Source organism: Amblyomma americanum, chromosome 5 (assembly GCF_052857255.1).
Source record: "Amblyomma americanum isolate KBUSLIRL-KWMA chromosome 5, ASM5285725v1, whole genome shotgun sequence".
Classification (NCBI taxonomy): domain Eukaryota; kingdom Metazoa; phylum Arthropoda; class Arachnida; order Ixodida; family Ixodidae; genus Amblyomma; species Amblyomma americanum.
Genome location: NC_135501.1, coordinates 75,935,207 through 75,948,822, shown reverse-complemented (window position 1 = coordinate 75,948,822; position 13,616 = coordinate 75,935,207). Strand labels below are relative to the sequence as shown.

General features: G+C 48.9%; 1 protein-coding gene across 1 annotated transcript in view; it reads right to left on the bottom strand.

The window, feature by feature from the left end:
* l(2)dtl (WD40 domain-containing protein denticleless) overlaps positions 1–13,616 on the bottom strand; it is a 65,940-nt gene that overhangs the window by 861 nt on the left and 51,463 nt on the right. Inside the window, exons 15-16 of the mRNA XM_077665043.1 lie at positions 2,298–2,458; positions 1,474–1,854 (exon numbers count right to left, since the gene is read on the bottom strand). Coding sequence (XP_077521169.1) covers positions 1,474–1,854; positions 2,298–2,458 — 542 coding nt within the window. The remainder of the gene's footprint in view (positions 1–1,473; positions 1,855–2,297; positions 2,459–13,616) is intronic.

Below are 13,616 nucleotides of genomic sequence, written 5' to 3'. Positions count from 1 at the left end.
ACGCAGACACAAAAGCTGGGCTTTAAAACGCAAAAAAAAATTACTGAAGTTGCCGAATTACAATTTCACCACCCGATTTTTTTTCTTACTTTTTCGCAGCACTGTGACGTGCCCCATAGAGTCGACATGTACGAGTGCAGCACTGCTACAATAACCTGGTTGATTCAGGCTTGAAGGGGGATCGGATAGAGTGGCATATAGTCAAACCTCCTTAATTCGGCCCCGCTTGATACAGAAATTCGACCTCTCTCCCATCAAGTGCATTGCTAAGTGGATGTCACCACACACTCATTAATTCGGACTGAAGACATGCCAGGAACGGCGGTGAAGTCAGTTTTCAAGACACGCATCGCTATTTCCATCATCCAGAAAAGCCAGTGCAGGCCAGAAACTGGTGCAGCAGTGGTACAGTAAAATGTTTGTTGTTTTATTTGGTGCTTGTTAATTTCGAAATTCAGACTGCCACCACACTCCCACCAAGTGCCCATGCAAGTCTCATGCTCACATCAATCATTCCGGACAAGCCCCCGAAGGGGTGCCTTGCAGAGATAAGACATGCTCGACAGGCGATCGTCCAGATATGCGTCCAAAGGCCTGAATTGCATATTACATTTTCTCCCGCTCCCCTCTGAACTGCACGCAAAGGCAGGCATGTTCACGGTCGGCAGGCTCCCTTCCATCCATAGGGCGAGAGGGCCTGGCCATGTAGTTTCGTTTTCGGAGCTTTGTCGCTAACCCACAGTGACAGCGGCTATCAGTTGCACATATCAGCGAGTCAGCCAAGCACACACCATTTGGTACAACGATTGCCTTGCTGCTGATCTTGTTGTTTGTTTTTCAAAGCCATATTGCCTGCTTCCATCCTTCCAGCCAAAACTTTGCGCTCGTCACGAGCTGTTCACCGTTTGTGTGGTGATGACTCCTAACATGCAACGCCACACGCGAAGAAGCTCTAGAGCTATAGTTTCGGACAATGAAAGAAGCCACGGAGAATCTTACCATTCTGAAGCAGTTCTGCTTCCGCCACTCCAGATAGCGTGTACGAATTGAAACATTTGATGGAACTGCGAGAAATAGCTGCTGTTGCGCAGTTTTAGTCTTGAAAGGCAACAATTGCCCAGGTTCCTATTCCTTTCATGCGAACGGTTTTTGGCAGTTTTGATGGGCCATTCGGAAATTTCGGACATTTTTCCCACTCTTTGTAAATCCATTTTAACTTGTTTTAACGAGGTTTTAAAAGGGAGTCTCTTAAATTGCAGAGCTGATATTCTCCGTAGGCTGGCACATTGCGCACCCGTGGATGCGAGCTCATACCGTTCCCGGAGGTTGTCTGCTGCACAAGCATGAACAGCAGCAACAATTCACTTTTTCACAAATTTGCAAAAGGGCAGTAACGAATCACTCAAGTGGCGTACGGCTTCATGACAAGTAAAAGAAAACGGTGCCTTTCGAAGCGAAGGGCAGAAGACGTACCTTGTTGACAGCAGATGCTTGCTTGTTGAACAGCCTGGCCATGACCTTGTGCTTCTTCCGGCTGTGCACTGCGCTCGGAGGAGCTGTGGTCTTGGGAGCTTCCACAGGCCGCGGCGGAGTCTCCAGCATCTGCAGTGTGGGCTGGTTCTCTAGGTCGTGCACAGCAGTCGTCAAGCTTATCGCCTCATTGGGGCTCTTGGTGGGGACACCACAGTCTGCTTCAAGAGCGTCCAGGTGAGGAAGGAGACGCCGCTGAGGCACGTTGAGGGCGCTGTCGCAGGCATTCTTCCGCGGAGACAGGATGCAGCTGGGAGAAGGAGGTACCGCCTTGTTGCCGCTGCTGGAGGGGGCTCCAACACTGCCTGCCTGGACACAACGTCCCTGCAGAGATGAACAGAGCACGTTCGAAAAAGCAGTCTGCTAGCTCTTGTTTACCACTCAAAACAGGTGGGCATGAGAGTTCTGATTGAAAAACAGCTCGATGTGAAGAAGGGGTCAGGATATTCAGTCATCTCGGCCAGCACGAGAACAATGTGGATGACCGGCCACAGCCATGGTAGCTGCGTGATGTCTGAACGGATTCACCTCTCAACCGACATATGAAGACGTGCAAGACGGAGAAGGGCGTGAGTATGGGAGAATGACCACCGAAAAAGACCTGCCCACTTTCGCACATGATTGTTCTCCAGTGTTCATGACAACATGATGCAGAGATTTAACGAGTTTATGCACTTACGTAGGTGTTTCAGAGCCCCTTTGAAGGGCCCTGTACCTTTAGCATTCCAGGGCCATCTAGTCTTAAAACGTAACACGCACACACTCACCTGGGTGCCGCTGACGACCAGTCTGCGCTTTGTCGGCGGTGTAAGCCAATCCACCATTGAAGCCTTCCTGCTGGGTGTCCGACTGGGTGTCCGAAAGGTGCCTGCTGGATTTGCCGACATGGCCAATTTGGGCGATGCCGCAACTGACGGCTCGGCACAATCTGAAACCAGTGCCCGAAAAGTTTGCATTGTAATTTGGTCCACCGCCACACATTCAAAGCACACACTGGCACAACGTCATCAAGCCACTAGGCTGATCAAACTGATTTCCAATGCTTGCAGCATTCAAGAAGCAAGCACAGGATGCTCATCTGTTATGCAACTTGATAGCAAAGTTCAGCGTTGGAGCGGCAGTTCAAGAGCTTGGTGAAGACTGTGCAGCATTCTCGCACTGTGCCTGCTTGGCTCCCTAGTTAAACACTCTTGCATGTGCAGAACTCTGCAGGGCAACCACCAGACAGATCTGGAGCAGTGGTGCTCCATTTCTCGAGATAGCTTGCCGCTGAAGCAACAAATTTTGAAATAGGTAATTACTGTATTGTGAGGAATATGAATCCCAGCTAACGTCTCACTGCCTCAAGGGCACCGTGGAAGAATCATTGCTGAAGCACTTTGTCTTTACGTAGCAAATAGGACCAACTGTCCTATTTGATCCACGACGAGATCTTGTTCTAAGATCGTGTTCTCCGCAAACACTTCCATGTGGCAGGGACAGCACGGACCGGCACAGAGGACAGGGGTACATGAAGCCATTTGTTATGCACTCTAACAGGGGCCAGTAAATGTCTACATTGGAGTTACTACGTGGGGTCCCCTTGCAGTGGGCTGGCATTTGAGCGAGTACCACGCCGGTTTTGTGTTGCAGCTCATCTTTCGATGTCACCAAAATTTATCGTGCCAGCTTTAGCAAAAACTTTGTGCCGCAGTGTAATAGTCTATGCAAAATGCTACAGTACCACACTTTCATGAAAAGGATGACCTGAAGGTGTGCCTAACTAGAATGCTGAAAACTCGTGTGTTTGAAAGCGCAGCATTGAGCAGTGCATGCTTCACTGAATTCAATGCTCCAGTGGCGTCATGCAAATGGCGGCCAGCAGCAGTGAGCTTTGCTCATTACTGAGTTACATCAAGGGAAGTACGCTGTAGCAACCTGCAAGGCTTGTGCCCGCTGCGTGCTGAAATAAACAAGGCAGCGCCAGCAAGAGCACTCTGGGCCTTCGACTCAGCCAGACAATGTTGCTGTCAATCGCTATGCCGGCAAATTTTCAATAAATATAGTCGCGGCACCAACTTGAAAAAAGATAGTCAAATTAGACATCTTAAAAGGGAAAGAAGAAATTTAGAGAAAAGAATTGAACAGAAAGGAGCGGGGGGGGAAGATTGTAGATTAGGTGGCACAAGCTGCCGCCCAATACAAAGGGTAACGCCATTACCATCCATCCTCTGCAGACAATGGAACTGCCACAACCGAAATTCGGGCGACCAATGATGATGCCGGCCAGAAAGAAAACTTCGTTGTGTACAATGGAGATCTCCATCATGGATAGTTAAAGGAGATCCCTGTGACAAATGCAGCAAAAGCCTGATGCATATCATTCATTTTTTGTTCCTTCAATGCACAGCAAGTGAACGAACGTCTCCTACAAACTAGTGCTTTCTGCTGGGCCCGGATTACGGAACTCGCTCCGACCGCTCTACAATTGAGAGCGCTCTAAAATGCCCGCTGCTATTGGTCGCCGGCACTATTTTGAAAAGTTGCATCACGGGAAGCTGCAACGGCGTCATGGATGAGAAAAAACACGACATTGCACACCTAATTATGCCCGCGGTTTTAGACTGTTTTTTGCGAGCGTAAAGAGTCGGTCTAAAGAGTTTTAGAGGGAAAATGGTGGCGGCGGCGTCTGCTATTTATTGGTGGCGGAGGCGGCAACGTCGGCGCCAGCAACGACGAAGGACGGTGTACGAGGACGTGTATGACCTGCTGGACGAGCTGTTCCATCGCTTATTTCGACTGGATAAGGAGAAAGTGGAGTGGTTGTGCGGCGAACTTGCCAACGAACTGCGAGGCGTACGGATGAGCGCTTTGTCGGTGCGGCAGCAGTTGCTGTGCGCTCTGTATTTTTGCCTCCAGGGGCTTTCAAGTGTGTGTCGGCAACGAGCAGACCGTTGGCCTCGCACAACCGACGGTGAGCAAGTGCGTGCAGCGTGTGGCTGAGGCCATATGCAAAGCTGGCGCACAGAAGGGATGGGTGCGTTTCCTGGTGCACCCCGAGGAAGAGGTGCGGCGAAGGCGACCTTCCTTCTCCGCGGCTCCTTCCCCGGCATCGTCGACGACACGCTGATTGCCATCAAAGCGCCGCGGGGAGACCCATCAAACAGGGCAGCATTCTGGAGCCGCAAAGGATACTACGCGATGAACACCATGATCGTGAGTAGACTGGTTTTCTGACCGCATGTGTTCGAAAGCCGCGACCTCGACAATGAAAGTTCACGTCCAAGATTGTCTGCCTGTGTTTCTCGCAGATCTGCGACGCAAACATGAAGATCCTTGCAGTCGACCCTCGCTGCCCGGGGTCTTGTCATAATGCCTTTTCTTGGCGTTATTCATGGCTGCGTCGGAAGGTAAAGAGCGGGCTGCTGGAGGATGGAGAGTTTTTTCTCGGTAAGCAGCCTATTGATCATCAGGCCACTTCGACAGCGCATATTAAGCTACAGTACTGGTCAGTGGCTCATACCTAAATGAGGTGGGTTATAACATGGATGACATGTAACAGTATGATGTATCGTATTTATAGTTACTACCGGAGCAGAGGCACAAGACACATTGTTATAAAGTGAATCGTATTTCCTGCGTAAACACCACGGCAAAAGAGGTGTGCACATCGCTGGTGTTGTGTAGGATATCACAGTACATCATTAACCTAGAAGGCTGTGCTTACAGAGGTACCCCTTAGTCATGAATCTTCTGCATGCCTATGAATTCTGGTTTTGTGCTGCTTGGTATAAATCATTTATTACATAGGCAACAACACACTTCACTGCAAATTTTGGTCGTGCAGGAGACAGTGGATATCCACTGGAGCCGTGGCAGCTCACACCAGTGTCAGGGCATCCTGGTGCAAACACTGCAGAAGGGCAGTGCAACGCAGCACATGCCTTAATGTGATGTGTTGTGGAACGCTGCATTGGTGTTCTCAAAAGCCACCGGACACTCCACTACGAGCCGGAGCGGGCAGTGGTGATCATTGCAGCGTGTGCTGCGTTGCGCAACATCTGTCGAGAGGAAGCCCTGGCAGCAGAGAGACGCCACCTCTGCTTGCCGGGTACTTGGCGGGGACAGGATCCCGTATGACCTACGTGCGTGGTAGAGCCATGCGAGACCGTATCATTGGCCTTTTTGGCACAATTCATCCGTAGAGGCAAGCACACCTGCAGATGGTGCGGCTACAGCAGCAGCACCACCACCGGCAGTAAGCTCTACACCATCTGGCAGCTGTGGATGCAATGACTCACCGTGCTGGCATGGCGAGTTGTCGCAGCCACTCTTGCTACGGGCAGTGCCATTGCCCTGTGTGATATCATGCCCTTGGCCACTGGTAGCCACATTCCAGCATTTGTAAATTGCTTTTTCTTACGTGTGCTTGAAAGCCGCCTCCAGTCGCAAGATATCAAGTGCACACACCAGCGTTTGCTCCACCGAGAGTGTTCACCAGTATGCCTTTCAGTGCATCAGCAATCTTGCCGCACAGCTACTGCACTTTCTCCTTCTCAAGTCGAAATACACGCCGAAACAGCTCGTCCAACTAGTGAAATGCATCCTCGCACACCGCCTTTCGCCGTTGCTTACGTCGACCTGCCCATTTAGCCATACAGCTGCTTGCGGTCACTATGTGTTTGATGAATGCGCACGAGGAAAAAGTGTAGTGTGGAGACTGCTAGGCACCAGTAAAGCGTTTGTTTTTGCACCACGTTTATTCATTGGTCACAGTAACTTGTTTGCCATAGCTGTTCATAGCAGTTTCCCAACTGCAACACACAGCAGGGAAACAAAAGCAAGTAGCATCAACAGTGATTTGCATATGCCTTGTCGAGTGCTGCACAGAGGTCGCACAAAAAAAGTTGTACATATTTTACACTGTGGCCAAACAGGTGAGTTGGCTGTACATTTGTAAGGGCGAACAGTGTGAAAGACATTAGCCAGAAAGCAGAGGCAACACAGGATAAGCGCTCGTCCTACGTTTTCTTTGCTTTCCGTCTAAGTCTTACGCGCTGTTTGCCCTTAATAAAAAGCTTCATCTTGACTGCCAGCTTGAAGGCTAATAATCACAGGTTTGGCATGTTGTGCATACTTGTAGGCCAGATATAGCCCTGGTTTGCACTTTGCTGAAACACATTGCTCTTTGTAGATTTTACTGGACTAAAAAACCATGTTACACATACAAGACACACAAGTATCACAGACGATGATGCCAACATGGCTGCGTTTAAAGTTGTAAAGGGACCCACCTACAAACAACAGCCATTAACATTGTTGCATCATACCTTTAAACGCGGAGCCCAAGCGCCCCCAATTTTTTTTTGCCTGCATTGCACACCAGTTCAGAAGTGGCTTTGGATGAGTGCTGCGAAGCCTCATTTTTCCTCGTGTCTCTTGAGGATACAACATGTTACAATGTACACAAATGACACTGCACGGAAAAGCAGGAAACGTAATGCAAAAAAAAAAAACTATTCAGGAACATGCGAACAAACTTAACAGGCAGAAAATCGAAGTGTTCAAAATTTATCCAGAAGCCCCATATTATGACGCCCTTCATAGTTACAGTCACTTCAGGACACTGCCCCACATATTGCACTTGCCCCACATATTGCAATGAAAGGAAACAAGCACTAGAAATTGCACCTTGTGCACCTGCCACACCTGCAGGTAAACAATTGAAAGGAATGGAAAATAAAAACAGTACATGAGGTTTCCACACCTGGCAGGGCTTAAAACACATAACTGGAAGAAAAAGTGTGTGAAGCGTCTGGGCCTGCAGAGCTTACAAGAAATAAAAAAATGATGCTATAGCACATGGCAGAGGTGATCTTGAATAAATACAAAAACAGAAGCAAATAATGCAAAGAAAAACAAACATAAAACAGCAATTAAAAAACAGACTAAGAATGGTACGTCTCTGCAACTGGCAGAAAGGCAGAAAGGCAGAGAAGTAAATAATGTTCTTGAATAAACAAACATATAACGCGGTTCTTTCATAAATATAAAAACATGCAAACAATGCAAATAAAAATGAACAATTCAATGCGGTGCAGGTGGCTCAGGCTGGTTTTGTAAGATCAGTGTCAGTAGTTTCACGTTCCGGATGAGCAGCTCTTGCTGCCTATTTGACGCGCCTGCACAGCATCTGCCACCTCCCGTATGGCCTGCATGTAAAAAAGCTCCAATTACAAATTATTGCTGACAACCAATATTGAGATCTCGCTTAAAGAGACACTGAGGAGAAATTTAAGTTGGCTTGTAACGATAGAATACCAGCTCCTGATCACAAAAACGCCGCTCTTACCGAAAACAAAGCACTTGTAAGGTAGAAAATAGCAAGAACTAAAATACAGGTATCGCCGCAGGCCAAACTTGCAAGTACAAGCGTGGTGACGTCGTAGGACAAGAGATGCCACCTTGGAGTAATTTTCCTTCCTACATTTTGCCGCGAATCTCTGAGGCTGCAAAGCAAGGTTGCACGGTTCAGTATTGAAGTAAGTTTTGTTTTAAAACCGATAGTGCACTTTTATCACACGTGGAAGGCAGACAAAAGACAACCTGAATCCTGGAAGCAAAGAAAACCGATGCTTGGCGGAGCCACAGGCGGCCAGGAGAGTTTCGATTTGTTTTGGTGCTTCGCGTCTATGAGCTTTGCGTGCCCCGTGGTTTTGTTTTTGACACGCCTCGATTTACAAGCGCCGAACAGCAGATCTAGAGGAACTCCAAGTGCTAGTAAACCTTTGAAGAAGCCTGTTAAGGCTTGTCAGATGATCGCCATGGTCGATGAAAAAATATGATGGCACGATGGTCGGTGATCGTACAAGGCAGCACTTGTGAATTCGCACGCTTGCCCGGCGAAACACTCCCGGCTGTGCCAGTCAACTTCAAACTACCTAACGGAAATCGTTTATTAGGGACGGGAGACAAGGTTCAAGGCAGTTCAGAAAAATTGCTGATGGCCTAGCTTTGTTAGGCCAGGATATATGTAGCGAAAGCGCGGAGATTTCTGCATCGGAAGAGTGCATTCACTGGATGCGCCTTTATTGATAATTGCAACTTGAGCCGTCGTGGCGGAGTGCTAGCGCTACAGGCCCTGGCCCAGGCCGCCTCAAACGCTACAGGCCCTGGTTCGGTTCCGAACCTCGGCACAGGATTTTTTTTTTTTATTCAGTGAGTAGGCGGGGGGGTTTCAGTGGCTCCCATAGATGCCTCCACCGAATACGTTGGTTAGCGGTTAAGCGCAGGCTCTGTTAAGGCGCGTTTATGCTCCGGCGTAACGCGCGCGCGCGCTGCATGGCGGCATCACGTCGGCCACAGCAAGACCCTCTATACTCTAACTGTGCTGGACCGCCGACGCGTTCGGCGGCTTCGGCGCACTCTGACCGCACTGGCGGGGAGACTTGGAGCATGTCTCTATTTTGCGCCGAGTGCGCCAGCCGCCGCCGGCCTGGCTACACTGATTTGGTTCTGCGGCAAGGCGCGCGTTGTGACGTAATTCAATAGCTTCAGCAGTTGGGCGGAGCTGTTCTTTTCGAGCTCTCCCCTAATTTAATCCATTCACAGTACATATCTGAAGTTACATGCAAGTGGGCGAGAGAGCCCGATCCAATGGACCCGTTGGATCTAGTGGAACACGTTGAAGCGTCGTGCGCCGGCTTTAGTTTCAAGCTGGCGACTTTATACGTGACCGCCCTTGAGCACCCATTTGTTTTTTGTGGCAAAAAATAAATAACTTGGCCCTTGCAACAGTGAGAGACCTCGACGCCGCCTGCTGCCCCGTGCAACCGCGCCGTTCACGGAATCACAATCTGTTGGCCCCAAAGCCTCGACCAGCCTCCGATGGGCGCAATGCGCCGACCTTGTACTGGCGCCTCGCGACTCCCCGCACTGGGGTTATGATATTTAGTTTGCAAACGGCTGCTCACTGAGAAAGGGGGAAACGACCCGCCGGCGGCTAACCTAACCGTGCTCCCTCAAAAGCATCGCACGCTCTGTGGGGCTGAGGTCGCTGAAATGCAGGCCGGAGATTTTGCGCGAACTACGTCGTAGGGTTTGGGAACGGGATCCATCGCAATGCTGGCAAGACGCCGGTGCAAACGTAAACAGAGCAACGGTAGCGACCCCCGATAGATGCCTTCAACATGCGGCGGTGGTAGCTTTCATTTCGACAGCTGCTAGACCGCACCGCTAGCCGCCAGAAATCACAGAGTCTCTGTTTACGTCACGTTTCACGTCACTCTGTCCTGTGACGTCATAAGAGTTCTCGAGTTTGAATTGGAGCGGCGGGAAAAACTTTTTCAACTTCGAAGCTAAATTTCTTTGAAATGAATGCATCTTTCGCTGCCGGACAAGCGGCAACAAAGCCCTGAAATGCCGAACTATCAGATTTTGCTAACGAAAAAAATTTGATAGGGTTCTCCTCAGTGTCCCTTTAAGTTTTATGTAAAATGTCAGGTGCTGAGATATTCTGGACAAAGTATGGTTGTAGAAGACTCGTGTCAGTTTCATAAACTCTGCTGTCCCAACCACGCTCCACAAGAGGCGTCAAAACAGAAGTAGAGGTGCTCAAAAGAGAGCACTGATGTTTATGCTTAAGGTGACAGCTTCGACTCTGCAAAGTGCAGTGTGCGCAGTGAGTACACACCTCCAGCATGCTCTGCTGAAACGCAGCGTCCTGGCGGTTCCGGGCCTCAGTAAGGTCCGCCAAACGACGCGATTCTTACAGCGTCTCGCGCAGCACCTCATCGTCTCGCCGTCGCTTCCCATGAACGCTAGGCGTGGCACGCGGTGAGGGCTGCAGTGGGGGCTCTGGTGTGTGCTGCTGTGAGGACTGAGGTGAGGGCTGCAGCGAAGGCACCGGTGTAGCTGTCGGAAAGAAAATGTGCTCATCACGCAATGCGTCATGTGGTGGAATAAACAAAACATTTGGTACAATGCGTTACAGAACTTGACTTAAATATACAGGACAGCGATCTCAGGCAACATTGTTGTGGCATATTTCAGGTGCACGTTTGCTAGACTACTAGGCGATATCGCTGCCTCACTGCAAGAGAAATAAACATTCTGCACAGCGTGGCAAAGTCAGAGAGAGACAGTTTTGTGGATAGTTCAAAATCACTGCAGTTATTCGGCTACTGCTGCAAATGCTGTCAGAACGGATAATGCTATTACTTTCAAGCAGCTGCCAGAAAGGGTAGTATGGAGCTTGAATAATGGCAAGCCAACTCTCGGTCTGTGGGGCTCAGTGTGTCTTGTCAACAACTTGCTGAGGGTCCCCATTTATCTCCTCTGCTGTAACAGGGTAAAAGGCGCAGCTGGTTGGTACTGGCAATCCATGAAACTAAAAAGAGCACTAGCAAAAGAGAAGCAATCAATAATGCTCAACCACTTGTCTATGCATTCCTGCACCTCCTCCGAGACTAAACTAAATCACAGGTGGAATAAACAGTGCTTGTAAGGCACAAGGCACAGACATGTTTTTAAATGGCCAACCCCTCGTTGTTGAAAATCGACGCAAGCTGTGCTTTTCAATAGCTGTGTATGAGTTTGTTAGGTCGGCCGAAGCCCGAGCCAAGAGCGGATGGCTCTCCATAAACTCTATTAAGATAAGCTCTTGCTCGCTCGACATTCTTCGTGTTGGCGCCATTTGAAGACTAGAATTCCCGCACAGAGCAATGCAGCAGTGAACACAGTGGGGAAAACAAACAGGCAATAGTTTGTGTTCCGCTTTTCGAAAGCAGGGAATAACAGGGAAAAACTTTTGCTCTGGGTCCAGGCTAATACGTTCTTACAGAAACATATGCGTGTGCTGCGCTGCAGCAAATTATAACACAGCCAAGAAAGAACGAAAACAAGCTAGGTTGTAAGTGTGCGCCCAACCGCCTTGCTTAGTTCTTGCTCCTTCCCAACTGAATAATTTGTGCCAGACATTTATGAGGCCAAAAAAGATTTTATCCAACAAACTGTGCTTCGTGGTCGTCTTGTATTTCCTAGAGCAAAAGAAACTGAACCCCAATCATATACTTGGCACATGGCATCATCAAACCAATAACACAGGCTTACCTCAAGTTGTCTTCGTCGATTTTCGGGCCCGATGTTTCTTGCAGGTTCGTGGCCTTCACTGGCTTCGATAAGTGTTATCCGCGCACTTTGGACAACCAAATAGAACCTTGATTTCAGACGACGCGTAAAAAAGCAGAAACTAGCTGTGGGATCAGCTGTTTTTTTTTAAGGGCACAGGGTAAGGTAAAATTAGAAAAAAATCGTTTTTTTTTTCTTTTGGAATTTTAGAAGTTCAATTCTTTCTGCACATGTTCCATGATCGCACTTTCCTCAGAAAGCCATATTTACGGCTGAAAAACGCTTTTTCCGAAACCAAGTAGTGAGCGGCCACGCCCCCTTTCAGGATTAACGTCAATTGTTTCAACCAAAAATTCCACCACCTGATTTCAAAACTTGTCTAAAATCAGCTACATATAAAAAATTGTCTGGCAACTATTGTACAGCTCCTCTTTTTTAGCGAAGACAATCCTGAGACGCTTTGCACGTTTTTTCCACGTTTCTGCAACCTTCATGCAGCTGCGTCCGAGTGCTATCCCTTTCGATCAGTATTGTAAATTGTGCCGGTGTTGGTTGCTGCTGATAAGTTGAGATGCCCAGGGCAAAGAAGGCCTTCGTCAGGCGTGAATTTCACGGCAACCGCTACGCTCATCGTAAAAAAGCAAAAGGATGTCCACGACCGAATGAGATCCCGAACGCCGAACGCGCCAGCTCCTCGACATCGAAGCTTTCAAGATTTTCTCTGTGCTTCCAGGAAGAGGATGTGCGACAGAGCAGCAGCCAATATGCCTTAATGGACATGGACGGCATTTGTGCCGCAATTACACAGATTTGTGTGTGCAGAGAGTGCGGTGGAAGTGTTGAGCTCATCGAAATTGTGACAAAACGGGTAGGTGTTGCAAGCGTTTACAGTTTGAACTGTGAAGTGTGTAGTGCCGCACAACGATTTGAGACGTCGAAGAAAACTACTTCTGGCCTCTATGAAGCCAACCTCAGGTTAGTGTATGCCTTGAGGTCCATTGGTAAGGGAATGGCTGCAGGAAATATACTCTGTGCTATGCTAAACCTTCCTAAGCCGCCGACAAAGTTTGCGAAATACAATCAAGAGCTTCTAGGTCACATCGAAGCTGCTGCTCAGGAGTCGATGAAAAGGGCAGCTGACGAAGCTGTGCAGCTGAATGAGGGGGATAAAGACATCGCAGTTGCTCTTGATGGAAGCTGGCAGAAGCGAGGCCATACTTCCAATAACGGCATAGTCTCTGCGACCAGTGTAGACTCTGGGAAAGTGCTGGATGTGGAGGTTTTGTCTAAACGTTGTCCAAAGTGCAGCATCAAGGGTACAAACAGTGACCCCCTTCATAGAGAGGTGTGCCAAAGCAACTACCAAGGCACCAGCGGTGGAATGGAAGTCGCAGGAGCACTGAAAATTTTCGGCAGGAGTGAGGAGCTTCACGGCGTTCGATACGTCAAATACCTTGAGGATGGTGACAGCAAGGCTTTTATGGCTGTGAAGGCACAAATGCCATATGGTGATTCCGTTGAAATATCCAAGGTTGAGTGCATAGGGCACGTGCAAAAAAGGATGGGCACAAGGTTACGAAGGCTAAAAAAAGGAAACAAAGCAGGAAAACTCTCTGATGGAAAGAGCCTCTCGGGCCGAGGCCGACTGACTGATGCAGTAATAGACAAGCTCCAGACGTACTATGGTTTGGCCATCAGAAGAAATGTAGGAAACCTGGATGAAATGCGAAAGGTCGTTTGGGCAACCTTCTTCCACTTATCGGCCACAGACGATGACCCATGCCATGGACTTTGCCCAAAGGGACCTGATACGTGGTGTGCCTTCAACAGAAGTCAGTCAGAGGGCAAGCCATTTTTCCACAAGGAGAGTTTGCCTGCATCTGTCTTGGAGGCTATCAAACCCATTTATAGGGAGCTATCGAAGGCTGAGCTCCTAGAGAAGTGCCTGCATGGGCGAACTCAAAATGCAAATGAGTCGT